Here is a 15114-nt window from a genome sequence, read left to right as displayed (position 1 = left end):
ATGGAACAATAAAAAAATGGGTATGGGTATGGGTATAAGAAAATACCCGTTATCCGGTGGGAATGGGGATGGGTCAAAAGTTGTATACCCGTTGGATTTGGGGATGTGGATGAATTTTTATTATGGGGATGAGATCATGATACCCGTACCGCCCCGTTGCCATCCCTACTCCTTTTTATGTTCAATATTACAATATTGCTCGTATATAAAAATGAATCACCAATTCCTCGTTCATTCTTTTTCTGAATCAACAGTAGTACAATCACTTTTTTGCGCTATTTGTCTTTTATAATCATTAAAGGGTAAAGTAGGTCAAATAGTTGGTTGATGTTTACATGACTTTAACAAGAACTGACCAGCTCTTTCTTGTCTATTAGAAAAATTAAATTTAATCTTTTGAAGTAATTAAAAAAAAGACGTTGTTCTATACTTAAAAATAAAATTATTAGATCCTATAATTTTTTAAAAATAAATTTAAAGTTTATGTCGAACTTCCAAATCTGAACGTAGGTTACTCAAACATCACAAATGACTTGGTCCATTTTCATCTTTTGACACTAATGATAGTGTAAAAGCAACACAGACTCCTACTATTTCTCTCTGGACAACATTCTTTCTTCTTTTCAGACCACACACACAACCATTACAAGAATGTTTCCAGAAAAAAAAAATCCAGAAATGAAAGGAAAATATATTAATAGACAAACAGAAAAGTACAAAATCATTGAATTGTAAAACAATTTGAATGGTGGCCCCACTCTGCTCGCATCATGGAAAAGAAAAATATACTTGAATAAGTTTTAGAAGACAATGTTTAATAAACTCTATAAATAGTGAATTGTTCATGGGAACCTATCATAACATTGGATAAGGGAAGTTCATAGGAACCTAAACAGCTCAACTTTTTCAATGATAAAAAATTTCAATCCCTATGTATAAAGACGTTTGATCTCACTTATAATTAAGTTGTGCTTTGGACAAAAGTAAGTAATGTTTATACGACTGACATTTTAAAAAATTATTGTCTCATAATATTTAATATGCTTTAGAATTAAAAATAATAAAGAACAAAAGAATGTCCAGAATCGCAATGATGGTGTATAGAAGGGAGTTAATTCATTGACCGATAATAAAAATAGAAGACTCAAATGAAGATACAACTTTGGAACATCTTAAATGCTTTAGAAATGATATTTTATTGATGAAAATGTTTTAATGGCGTGGCTGATTTTTTGACAGCTGCCAAAGACAATTTGTGATGAGAGACCCACAATAGTTGTGCCATAAGTCACAATGGCGCATTACTATAGCAGAATAGAAAACTGGTAAGAGAATAAATTAATAACCTCTCCGCCTAATGCCACATATTTTGTTCAGAGAGGTAGGGGTCAATAACAGATTTACGTTCAATCATATGAATAAATATTAAAAACTCAAATTTGTGTAAAATCAAGTGCAATGGTATCAATTTGAACTTAGAATTTTCTTGAAAATGTTCCTAACTCTAAACATTTTACCAATGCTAAAACTACAAGGCAAGAACTTAGAATAAGAAAGAAAAGTTTTGTGCCAGATATAAACAAAGCATTGTAACTCGCACCAGTTGAAAATGTTCATCCAGCCGAACTGAAGCCAAATGACTTGACAATTGTGCTCACTCTTTCTGCAAATGTTTTGGAGGTTATCTTTTTGCCTGGCACATGGAATGGGTTTGAAACTGCATCTACATATGCAGCATGGAACCTCCTGAAAAACTGTACAGAAATACAATCCACCAGAAGTTAACAAGAAGAAAATAACATCAAATAGAACCATAATTCATCCATACGAGTCAAATTTCTGAGTAACGTGACAATGGAAAGATAGTATCTAAGTTTACGTGTTTCTATCTCCTACAACATAAATAATACCCTTACGTTTGCAATTAACCAAAAAATGCACACGAAAAGTGGAATCATAACATAGTGGCACTAAAAATTGTAAAATTTTAACCAACTTATTGAAGGAAAACAATATAAAGGATCTTAAATGTAGACTGCAAAATTCATAAACAAAATAAACTATTTCATAACGGAGAAAATGACAACAGGGTATCACATAAACATCGCATTCCTAAGTGAAACATCCCTGTCAACAATTAAAACGAATAATTCCAGTTTTTTAATTTTTTATAAAACAAAAATATTAATAAACAGAAGGATGTCGAAAAGAATGAAATACAGCAAAGCAAGAAAAATCCATCAGCAAAAGAATGTACAAATCCCTTTGCATTTCTCAATTTAACAATGAAATAGCCTTGAAAATGAACCTATCAGAAAACATGCTAGTCTCTCACCTCAAAACACTGAATCACTTCTACATGATATAAGACACTATTGCACTCAATACTATAATTAGTTTAATTCACGTAGCTGTTCAGAGTTATACAAGTAGTGAAAGGGAAAAAGATATACATAAAGCAGTAATACCTCCCTCACCCTATTGTTTCTTACCTCTATTATCTCCCAGCCTCCTTTTATATTCTACCTGATTCCCCCTCCCTTACTTCCTAATCCTACCAGCCTGTCATGGGTGCAGCCATGCAGGTTAACTGGCTACTTTTAAGATAACTAAGGTCCTCCCTCCTTGCACTTTCCCTCATCACCATTACGGGTTAATAATCCACTGCCACCCTTTCTATTTCCTGTAACACCCACTTTAATAATTGTGCCAAACAAGACCAGATTCTACATATAATAGGTAAAGATGACAATAGCAACTACACATTTCAAACATCATAATACCATTTACAGATCATGATCAAGAAACATCAGCATTGCCTTTGCCAGAATATAAATGTGCTCCTATTCATAAAAAGTAATTGGTAACAGTAGTCAAATTACATGACAGACAAGATATCCAATATCTTTCAACCACAATATTGGGATCAAAGTACTACTAGTACCACCATCAGTATTTATTTCAGCATATCCTAGATACCATTGCTAAGAGAACCATTACATCACAAATTATCTACTCCAGTAAGACAGGAAATTACACCGACGAAATGAAAGAAAATTCATACTCACATTTCTTACATCGGCATCTTTAACATCCAGATCAGTGGTCACCAATATAAACTTCACCTTTGTATTAGTTAGATATCCATAGCTGCAAATCTCGTCACAGGCAAACCCACAAACTTTTCAGTTGTTGGATTAAGCATGAATCAAACAAAACTCTAACAGAAAACAAATGCACTCACACTTTGTAATTCTCGATGGGATAAAGCAGTCCAAGAAACGTCTCATTGAGCATAGGCCCAGATCTTTTAGGATTGTTCACTGCCAAGTAAACAACACATTACATCAGATTCGGAGTTCCACCTAAAACTGAATCCTCTCGCTGAATTATCTCCAGGCTTAAGGATCTCAAAACCCCAACCATTTGCTTAAAAACAAAACATCACAGATAAATTAAAATTTACGAAATCTCAAATAAAAACCTAGGGATCCCCAGTTCACAGTAAACGAAACACACCTCGCTCGTCGACCACATCCAGCGAACAATGGACGATGTGGTGGAGCTTGAGAGCATCATCGGCCTCCGTGAAACTCTGTATGTATAGCGGATTGTTCTGCACGATTTCATAGGAAATGAGAGTTTGAGTTCAGATGGGAGATCAGAAAACCAGAATTTTCCGGCGAAACTTAAATCGAGTATGAAAGTCGAAGGGGACTCACCTGGTGACCGACGACGGCAACGCAGACAATCATGTTGTACTCCGGCGGTGTGCCGATGGCCGATCAGAATCTACCCGGTTTTCTTTGCACACGCACCCACCCAATCAGTGAACTGAAGGAAAAGGCTTGTAAGAAGTGTTCTGGTGTGCACGGGTCCAGTGGAATTAAACTACACATTATGTTTAAATTTTGTCATTAAATTTTTTATTTGGATTTTTACCAAAATGTTTTTGAATTGGTGTTTAAAATGTTTATATTTATTTATAAACAGGGAGTGTACTCCTACACAATTTTCACTTCAATACACTGATCCCGAGAGCTGAAACAATATATTTTATGTCTCATGTGGATAAATTTTGTTTATACTATATGAAAATTCACCTTAAGAATAACAAGTGAATATTGTTCCATACCAAATGTTCATGTTTTTTTCTCCAAGATTGAAAAAATGTAAAGATAAATATTTCAGGTTGTTGATGAAAAGAAAAGTCTTCATGTCATTAACTTCACAAAAGAAATCATGAATAAATTATATAATTATTATTTATATAGACCATAGTATGAACTATATAAATTTATTAAAATATGTGAACATAAATATTTAACTTAATTTTATACTTTTATGTAGACATTCATTCTTAAGTAAAACATAACGACATTCATTTCTAATCACAATACTATTCTTATATTAATTAAATAATTTCAATTTTTTTATTATACAAAAACAAATAAGTAAATCATTCTACATTTATCACGATATTATTATTATATTAATTAGATAAAATGACGAAACAATATAACATCCACCGAAAAGGTATAAAAATAAAATGTTAAATATCTAATAAAAAATTAATAAAAACTCAACTGAAAACAAAGACTTCAAAGTCTTAAAAAAAAATTAAAAGATATAGACTCGTTTATTTTATCTCTATTGTGTAATTGTGTTGTTAGATATGTAAATTAGTTTACAATGAAAAGGAAAATTTGTACAATATTATTTTAATATAATTTTTTTTCCTACAATATTATGCCATTATACATATAATATTGTGCTAGAAAAAGCTTTAAATTAAGAAGTTGTGTTATTAATACATAATTGTTTTTTTCTAATTATAAAATATACATTGCATTGAATTAATCAAAAGTGCCAAAAGGGTAATGAGGCTCAGTTAGGAGATAGGTTATAAACAAACCTCAATCTGGACAAACTAAGCTAACAAAAAGTCAAAGAGTCTAGACATTTTATCATACTTAAATCGAAAATTCCAATTTATTAAAGACTCTTTAACATCCTTCTGATCCTTTAGTTTTTTTTTTTTTATGAAACTTCAACTTGGAGAGTGAATTAGAATAGCTAAATCACTTAAATAATGACTCACTTTTAACTTTCATCGAACTTCCATCATCTATTTTGATTTTTTTTTTCAGTTGTGTGATGTAATAATTAAAGAGTTATTGTAGTAATGAATTAAAAATAGATAAAAAAATTGATCAAAATATCATGAATTATTATAGTAATGAATTAAAAGTAGATAAAAAAGAGTTATCAAACTATTATTATCCAAGTCACTTTTCTCCTTAGAAAGATAGAGGAACAACAAAATCAAATAAAGTTACTAATGGAAAAATAAAATCAACTCAAACTTGTGCTGAATGAATGCTTTAGCTGGTGGCGGTCCTGACTACTGAGTAGTTAAGTCCTTCACAACCAGCCCCCAAACCCAAAAAGTATGGCTCCTAAGGCCTTAATTTGACATGATATTAAACAATTTTCTGTCCAAGGCAGTTAAACAATTGGCTCATGTTGATGAGTTTGTATTAAGTTACCGAGGTGAGTTGCCATCTGAGAATCTGATCCAACAGGAAGGTGGAGAGCATAGCATATTTTCAGCCAATCAAAATAGTTCAGAGATTTGGCAAAACAGTTTTTTATGTGATCATCATACCAAGGTTTTGCGAACAAGGAACAATTGCACTATAAATATATCTTGAAATAAACCATGACAAGGTTTCAAGAAATAGTGATCATCTTAACAATTGAGGATACTCTTTGTTGGCTAAATCGAAATGAGCATATGATATGATATTACTGCTCTATTCAGGACAAGAACATTCTTACTGTGTACCAGCACCATTTTGAGGTAGCTCAATTTCAATCACCTAAAGGTCACACTGATAAACTCCACATTCACCCAAGGATTGGATGTTGAATTCAATCAAAGATTGGATATATCAATTAGGAAGTCTACGACCAGACCAAGTCTAGTTCCCGTCGGGCACAGATAATTAGCAACCATCCAGAATTCATTACTTCAATACAAAGAGCATATAACAGTACCATCCATTGATAACTTTAGACCATCTCAGTCCAAAATAAAGCAGGATGCAACAGATAAAACACAAAATACATTACTTTTAGGGTTTAATCAAGTAGCAATCAAATAATCTTTACAATCATGTCCACTAAACTGTCCACTAAACTATCCACATTCTTGGGATAAAATATCACCATATCACTCTAAAATCTATCCAGCTCTCATCACAAATACACCTAAGCCTATACAACTAATTTGGTATTTCTATCCCATCTACTTCTTTTCCCTTTCTTCCCTTTCTATTTACCTGAAACAATGCTATGTGGAAAAGCAAATTCAGTAAATCAAAATTTTATTCCTTATTCCAATTTTACTTCTAAAAAACCATGAAAACGAACAGGACAAAGTTACATGGCTCATCATTCTCACTATTACAAAATATCAAAACCTAATTGGAACCAATTAAAATTTTTGAAAGGATAGAACATAGACGAAATTTTGGCGATAACCTCTAACATCAATGGAGCTTTAAGTTGGCAATTTGCATCATAAAAGTTTGCATTGAGTTGCACAATAAAAGTTCTACATAAGGAGAGTGCATCCTCTCTAGTACAGGGTATGTTAAGTTGAAGAGAGATACACACAAACCCATCCCTCAAAATCATCACACTTATATTAGTTTTGTGTGTATTTCTTTCCCACCAAGACTCCAATTCTTTGATAGAACAATATCAAAATAACCAGAATTGCAAGCAAGTTTTGTCCACTCGATTACTCCAACCATACCAATGAATTAAACTAAGTATATACCAGGACCTTTATTAAGCAGAAAAACTAGTTCTAAGAAAAGTAAAACCCTTTTGCTATTCCACTCTCAGGTCTCAAAAACCCCACCAATGCAACAAGGTATACAAATGTAAACATAATCTCACGATCCTCGTCACAAGCAAGAAGAATACACCACGCACCGAATCCAGGTCACACACCACTCTTGATGATGTTCCTCCGTGCCAAGAACCTTGCGATTGGGGGAGTGAGTGCGACGGTGATGGGAACGCGCACGGGGAACAGCGCCTTGTTGCAGAGGATCGCAAGCGTGAAGGCTCCGCCGGCGGATGCGGCGACCTGCGCCGTCCGGTTCTTGGGAGGTTGCGAGGCGTCTTCGTCGATAGGGTTAGGGTTAGGGTTTTCCTGGTCAGAGACGGCGCCCATGTGGAACTTCTCGAGGATGGCTTCGACGTCGACGTTGTTCTTTATGGCGACGTAGAGACTCGTGATGGAAACTGTGGAAACGCTCAGGTGAACGCCGAGGGCCACTTTGCCGTATTTCTTCATCAGTTCGCGGAATCGACCACCAGCCATTGTTTCCGTGTGGTTTTACTGCTTTGAAATTGTTACAACTTTGTTCCACTGAGGATAGTGCCGTGCTTTGTGTGTGTCTGCGAGAGAGATAGACAGAGAGAAAGAGTGCGTGAGAGCGAGAACAATGGAGAATTTTAGCTGGAATAGGAGTGGTGGCGGTGAAGAAGGCGGCGTCTTCTCCTTCTGCGAGTGGTTTAGGGTTTTATACTTTGAAGTTAACCAACCCCCAGTACTACGACACCGTTTCCAGCAATAAGAACATTAGATTTATATATACACGTGGAAATACATGTATCTTCTAGATAATTAATTTAATAATTAAATTTAAATAAATAATGATTCAAAATATTAAAATGATAACATAATTATTTTAATTTAAAAATAAATAAATTTCAATTAATAATCATTTAGAAAATAAAAATTTATTTTAAAATATATAAAATTTAAAAAATATATATGTAACAGAAAAGTAGAATTTCAGTTATATATAGGTATAATAGATACACACATTCCATGATTAGTTTTGGACAAACTTAACTTATTACTGAATCATTAAAAGAATCTTATGTTATTCAGTAATTTTTTTTAATATCATACTTATTTCATTCCAAATACAAAATTGGGTTGGATATGATTTGATTAAATGAACAAGTCTAAAAATAGTGATGAGCAAGAAATAGTGATGAACAAGTCTAAAATAAATTGGTTTTAACAAAATTTTTTCTTATAGATTTTGAATGACAAATATAAAAAAATATATTTAATCAGTAATTTAATTTTTATATTTACACTTTTTATTTCATTTTAGTTTTTATATTTACTTTTTAGCTGAATTTTATTTTGTAATAGTATTTCATATAATCTTTTATTAATCTGACATTAATATCATTTTAAAATATATCATATATTAAAACCTAAGTCTATCCCGTTTTAAAATTTGGATATTTTTTACTTTTAAAATTCTTCTGAAATATTTAAATCCCAAAATTGACATTGAAAAACAATAAATCCTTGTGAGTATAACTAAACGATTCAAATAAAGTCTACATATAATATTAATAAAATATTAAATTATACTCAAACAAGTCTATCCAACGGTGCAACGTTAACTAACAAACTATACAAGCCATTAAGCCGCGTTGAAAGTAAAGATGGCAAATAAACCTGTCTCCGTGGGTATTGCCCGAACCCGTCCCCGTTTTGACGGGGAATCCCCGCATTGACTGGGTATGGGTATGGGTATGGGGAATCCCCGACTTTTTCAGTTGGGTATGGGGATGTACATATACCCGCCATAATACCCGTCCCCGCCATATCTCCATTATCGTTTAAATTATTAAAATATTCACAATTAATCAAGTAACCCCTATATATATATATATATATATATATATATATATTTTTTTTTTTTTCTATTTTTTTTTTCTTTTAATTATTTCACTTGTCATGAAACTCATTCTCATCTCCAATATATTTTTTATCTTATCATAACCTTTATGTAATTATGTTAAAATGATGTATGTTAATAAAAGAAAAATTATGCCTCACATTTGAATATTTATATTATTTTTTAATATTTTTATTTATTATAAATTTTCCTTTCACATGAGAATGTTTATACTCTCAATTTAATGTAATATAAAAAAAATTCTTTACTTATTATTATTATTATTATTATTAATTTTTGTTTAATTTGAAGAACTCTTTTGTTTCATTAAAATAATTTTCGTTATTTTTCAACCATTAAGTATATATGTTGATATTTGAAAAGTTTTTTTAGTTCTCTAAGATATTTTTCGTCTTATCATACCTTAGTTGTACATTTGATTTCCTTTGTGTGATTTTTTTCGATAGTCTCTCAAATTATTTCTAAAACACACATTTGTTAGTTTCTTAATATTTTTATTTTCATCATGTAGAATAATATTTCGATATATTCTATCTAATTATTTTTTATTTTATAACTCATTATTAATCATAATGTAATTTTTCCACTTTAAATTCTGTTTGAAGTGGTTAAAATTATATATATATATATATATATATATATATAATGATATTTAGGAATAGTATATGATAATTCACTACAAGAAAAATATGAAATGGTGACTGATTTAGTTAGTAACCTATATCAGTCACTATTTTTCGTCATTGGTGGTAGTAGTTGATTTATTGTCTGAATCAATGACTAAATTAGTGACCGATTCAATGATCGAATCGGTACTTGATTTAGTGACTAATTTAATTACTAATTTATTTTTAATTTAATGACAAATTTTTTGGTCACTAATGATATTTCTATTTATTTTTAACCACTTCAAACATAATTTAATAATCAGTTCTCTAAGGTTTTTTTCATTTTATCATACCTTAATTATACATTTGATTTCCTTTGTGCGATTTCTTTCGATAGTCTCTCAAATTATTTCTAAAACACACATTTGTTAGTTTTTTAATATTTTTATTTATTGTTTATTTTCATCATGTAGAATAATATTTCGATATATTCTATCTAATTATTTGTTATTTTATAACTCACTATTAATCATACTGTAATTTTTTTCACTTTAATTGTATAAATAACTTTTATTTACTACAATATAAAAATTTAATGTAATTTCTATTAATATTTTTTTGTCACTATCCTACATATATTGAAGTTCAAAAGATACAAAATCTATGTCAAAATTTTATTATTATGTTTATTATTTGTTCTATGTGTCATTTTGATCAAGTGATGTATTATAACTTTTATTAGTGTATAAAAAAGAGATTCATTATAATTTAAAAGATTGAAGTAAACAAACATTTAAAATATATTTTAATTTGAATATTTGTTTTCCTTTTATTATTTGTTCTTTGTGTCATTTTGATCAAGTGATATATTATAACTTTTATTAGTGTATAAAAAAAAATTCATTAGAATTTAAAAAATTGAAGTAAACAAACATTTAAAATATATTTTAATTTGAATATTTGTTTTCCTTTTATATTTTTTTGAAGTATTTTTTAATTTTATCAACTAAGTTCATCAATGTTGTAGTTTACGAATTTAATAAATGTTTTGGTTCATATCAAATTTTATTTGGTATTCTAATATAAAATGTAAACAATTATAATTTATTTTAAAGTATTTGGCATCGAATAAAATCCTCCTAATATTGAATATTTCATAATATTATGTTTTCTTTACCGTAATTTTTTTTTTCTTTTATAAAAATTAATATTGAAGTAGTTAGAACACGGGTACGGGTATGGGTACGAGATTATACCCGTTACCCGGTGGGGATGGGGATGAGAAAAAAGTTTGATACCCGCTGGGTTTGGATATGGGGATGGGGATGAATTTTTTATGCGAGGATGTGTATGGGATAGCGAAACCCGTTCCCGCCCCGCCCCGTTGCCATCCCTAGTTGAAAGGATATACTAAAAATATTAGTATAAATAAAATAAGGTAGTTACGTGTAAGCAGTATTTTCAAACATTATTTATAATAAATATTTTTTCAATTTATTTTTTTCAAAAAAAGAATTTGTATATAAGATTATTACTTTTAATTTTATTTTTTGAATAGCTATTAAAGTCGTGTTTTGAAACAAAATTTAAGTATTTTAAAAATTAGAACAGTAAATTGTCACCTTTAATGAAAAAAAAATCATATTTTTAAAATATGACCCGTTCATATTCCTAGTTTATTTTAATCTATCTATTTATATAATATTTAACCAAATATATTAAAAAATTATAAATTATCGTGTAAGGGTGAAATATTTTATCCACCTACGTTAGGAAACCAAAGTCACGTGCATCATATGACATTGTATCCCAATATGCGTTTTTCTTTTAGCCGTGCCTAGAAAAATTGTTGGAGAAATTATCCACATGTAAAATGTAACACACATTTTAAACCACTATGGTGTAGAAATTTTAATATTGTATTCAATATTAAGTTTTCCGTTTTCTTTGTAACTGTAAAATAATAGAGTACTATAAATATTACATATGATATGTGTTTTGAGTCATATAATATTCTCTCTGGCATATGATACTATTAAAGTTTAAAAAAGTGGAAGTTATGTTATTATCAAAGAAAGGGATTTATTTATAGAATATTTTTTTATGAAAGAATGATTATTCTATGTGGTATTGCGTCATATTTGTAAGAAGTTGTGGATAGTTGATATAATTGAATGATTAATATTATTGATCGAAAAATTATACTTTATTAATATTATTGATTGACATATTATATTTTATTTAATATGTAATTTTTATATGTGTATATCAATTATATATTCAATGAGATTTATGACATATTATATTCGTAATAGTATGTAATATTTTGTGGACAATGATACTTTAACTCATTTTTTTACCCACTTTTAACCCAGCACTTCAATCACCATAAGATCATCACATCACATCACTAAAAAAAATCAAAATAGATGGTCTAATGGTGATTGAAATAATAGGTTAGAAGCTGGTTCAAAAAAGTGGGTTAAAATATCTTTATCCTTTGTGATATAGTATAATTGTATTTATTACAAGAATAATATGTACATGAGCTCCCAAACTTAGTTCTACAAGATGAGTGAAGAGACTTGTAATTTTGGTTTGGTGCAATCTAGCGGAGTGTGTCTATATATTTGTAAGTTTTAATTTTTTATCTTTGTGGACACTTAATATTTTTCTACCTCTATAGGTATAATTGATTTTGCTACATCGACGAGTAGTTTGATAGCTTTCTAGCTCAGTGAGTAGTTTAATATTTGTTTACCTCATTGGGTAGTAATGATTTTGCTATCTCGATGGATAGTAACATCTTTGATACCTTTACCTCGACTGGTAGTGATACTTTGCTACCTAAGCGAATAATACACTTTTTTTACCTTATTGGAGTGATGTTTTGCTTCCTAGGCATGTAGTATGCTTTTGCTACCTTAGAGGATAACGATACTTTGCTATTTAGGTAAGTAGTACGTTTTTGCTACCTCGATAGTGATATTTTGCTACCTCAATAAGTAGTACGTTAGTCACACCTTGACGGATGGAAATAATTTGTTACCTATGAAGGTAGTACACAATTATCAACTCGATGGGGTGGAAATATTTTGCTACCTTGGCGGGTAGTACGCAAGTCACACCTCAATGGATGGAAATAGTTTGCTACCTTGATGAGTAGTATGCAAGTCACACTTTTGCGGGTGAAAATAGTTTGCCACATCGGTTGGTAGTGCTAAGTCACACTTCAATGGATGAAAATAGTATGCTACCTCGATGAATGGTATCCAAGTGACACCTCGACGGGTGGAAATAATTTGCTACCTAGCGAATAATACGTAATTATCATTCAAATGGAGTGGAAATATTTTGCTACCTCGGTGGATAGTATTCAAGTCACACCTTGACGAGTAGAAATAGTTTGCTGCCCCAGCAGGTAGTATGTCAATCACACCTTGTCAGCTTGAAATAATTTGCTACCTAGTGGGTAATACATAATTATTACCTTAATGAATGGAAATATTTTTTTACCTCAACCGGTAGTATGCAAGTCACACCTCAGTGAGTGGAAATAGTTTGCTACCTCAACGGATAGTATGCAAGTCAGGCCTCAGCGAAGTAGCAAATTATTTCTACCCACGGAGGTGTTACTTGCATACTAACCATCGAAATAGCAAACTATTTCCACCTACCAATATGTGACTTGCATACTACCTGTTGAGATAAATTTTTTCCACTCCCTTAGGTGTGACTTGCATACTACCCACAGAGATAGTAAACTATTTCCATCCGCCAAGGTGTGACTTTCGTACTATCCATCAAAGTAAAAATCTATTTTCATTCATCGATGTATGACTTACGTGTTATCCGTTGAGGTGACAAGAGTTCATGTAACAACAACAAAGATGGGAAGTTAATTTTGTTTTCTATCTCCACTTTTTTCTTTTCCACAATATAATTTTTCTCTAAATTCAAAATTAATCTTCCATTTGTCTTTCAACCTATGTATTTCTTATTTCTTACTATATCTCCTACATTCGTGATCTAATGAATTATAAATTTTTGACATCATAAATCATGACATAATCTTTGATTCAAAATAGGTTTAAACCCTTAGTTGGTCATCGTTTTTGTTCAAAATTTTCAATAAGGTCATCAGATTTTGATTAATCTCAATTGTATTATCATTTTTGAAAATGTGTTGCCATTTGGTCCTTTCTGTAGTGTAGTACTAATCACATTAATTCATGTTCCACGTCTCAGTTCATGTTTTTTGAATTTTTTGAATTTTTTAATATAAATTTTGCCACGTGTCAAATGAGGGGTCCTATCACATAACAAAGGTAGTGTGACGTGACACTATTATAGTGTCATGTGTAACTGTTGGGACAAGTGTCATGTGAAAAATCTCCATTTAATCTCTGTATTTGCTATTTTGTCTTAATTAATTCATAATTTTATTTTAAATTTGAGCAATTTCATCTCTAGCCACATTGAAACCAAATTTCACTTTTATATAAATGTTATAATGATAATTTTATTATAATTGATATTTTTAGTGTATTACATTAAACTTTATCTAAATTTTGTTTCAAATATTTATATATCAATAATTTCACATGACTTTGTCACATGGTAGGATAAACCCTATCTAACTTCTATATAAATATTATAATGATATTTTTATTAAATATTTTAAAAATAATAAATTTATTTAAATTTATATTTTACATTAAAATTTATTTAAATTTCGATTTAAAATTTTACATTTGAATTTATAAAATTGTTAATTTTAAACCAACTCTAACATTTGTATTGAAATTATTGATACATAAATATTTGAAAAAAATTTAAATGAAGTTTCATGTAAAAGTATAAATTCAAATAAAATTAACCTGGTTACAAATATTTAATAAAAATATCATTATAACACTATATAAAAGTTAAATTTGGTTTTAATTTGGAGATGAATAAAATTGCTCCAGTTTAAAAATATGAGAACTGGATTGAGACAAATAACAAATACAAAAACTAAATTGAATTTTTTCACATGACATTTGTCCCAACAGTGACACGTGACATTGTCACTACCACGTGACAGAATCATCATTTGACACGTGACAAAATTTATTTTTTTAAAAGAAAAATTAAAAAATAAATAAATAAACCACGAACTAACATGTAACACATGAGTTAATATCATTGTGCTAACGGAAAGAATCAAATTACTTCACTTATTACAAAAGATGATCCAATTGAGATTAATCAAAATCTCATAACCTAATTGAAATTTTCCAACAAAAACTAAAATCAACCGAAGGTTTAAACCATTCAAAATATTAAAATTAAGTATTTTTAATTTTTTTTGTTAATTTAAATTTTTTATTTGTAACCAATGGGTCACTTTCAAGGAATATTTAGATTCTTAATAATATTATTTTCACACCATATATATATATATATATATATATATATATATATACATATATATATATATATATATATATATATGCACAAAACATTGTCCTTACTAGAAGACTTTTGGTAAACCTTTAAGAAAAATTATTGCTAGAGAATAGTTCCATTTATACGTAGCATCTGTTTCCATAATTCTTCTTGTCTTATTCTTATCCACTGTTCATATCATTATGGTAAACCCTATCCCTATTCTGTGGTTCCTCTGCATGGCGTGCGCATTGGAATTTCCTCCACAT

At 29.9% G+C, this 15114-nt stretch overlaps 2 protein-coding genes across 2 annotated transcripts; both read right to left on the bottom strand.

Annotated features, from left to right (window-relative positions):
• Positions 1–1338: 1338 nt before the first annotated feature.
• LOC114183868 (trafficking protein particle complex subunit 2-like protein) lies at positions 1339–3879 on the bottom strand. Its single transcript, XM_028071028.1, has 5 exons — positions 3723–3879; positions 3520–3616; positions 3245–3323; positions 3069–3150; positions 1339–1754 (listed from the first exon to the last, which is right to left on the bottom strand). The coding sequence occupies exons 1-5, from the start codon at positions 3753–3755 to the stop codon at positions 1614–1616; spliced, it is 432 nt and encodes a 143-aa protein (XP_027926829.1). The 5' UTR covers positions 3756–3879; the 3' UTR covers positions 1339–1613.
• A 2698-nt stretch (positions 3880–6577) lies between these two features.
• LOC114183313 (uncharacterized protein C106.07c) lies at positions 6578–7627 on the bottom strand. Its single transcript, XM_028070287.1, has one exon. It carries the CDS (start codon positions 7397–7399, stop codon positions 7016–7018), a length of 384 nt encoding a protein of 127 aa, XP_027926088.1. The 5' UTR covers positions 7400–7627; the 3' UTR covers positions 6578–7015.
• Positions 7628–15114: the final 7487 nt, after the last annotated feature.

Source organism: Vigna unguiculata, chromosome 5 (assembly GCF_004118075.2).
Source record: "Vigna unguiculata cultivar IT97K-499-35 chromosome 5, ASM411807v1, whole genome shotgun sequence".
Lineage (NCBI taxonomy): Eukaryota > Viridiplantae > Streptophyta > Magnoliopsida > Fabales > Fabaceae > Vigna > Vigna unguiculata.
The sequence above is the reverse complement of the archived record's forward strand: the minus strand, read 5'-3'. Positions and strand labels throughout refer to the sequence as shown.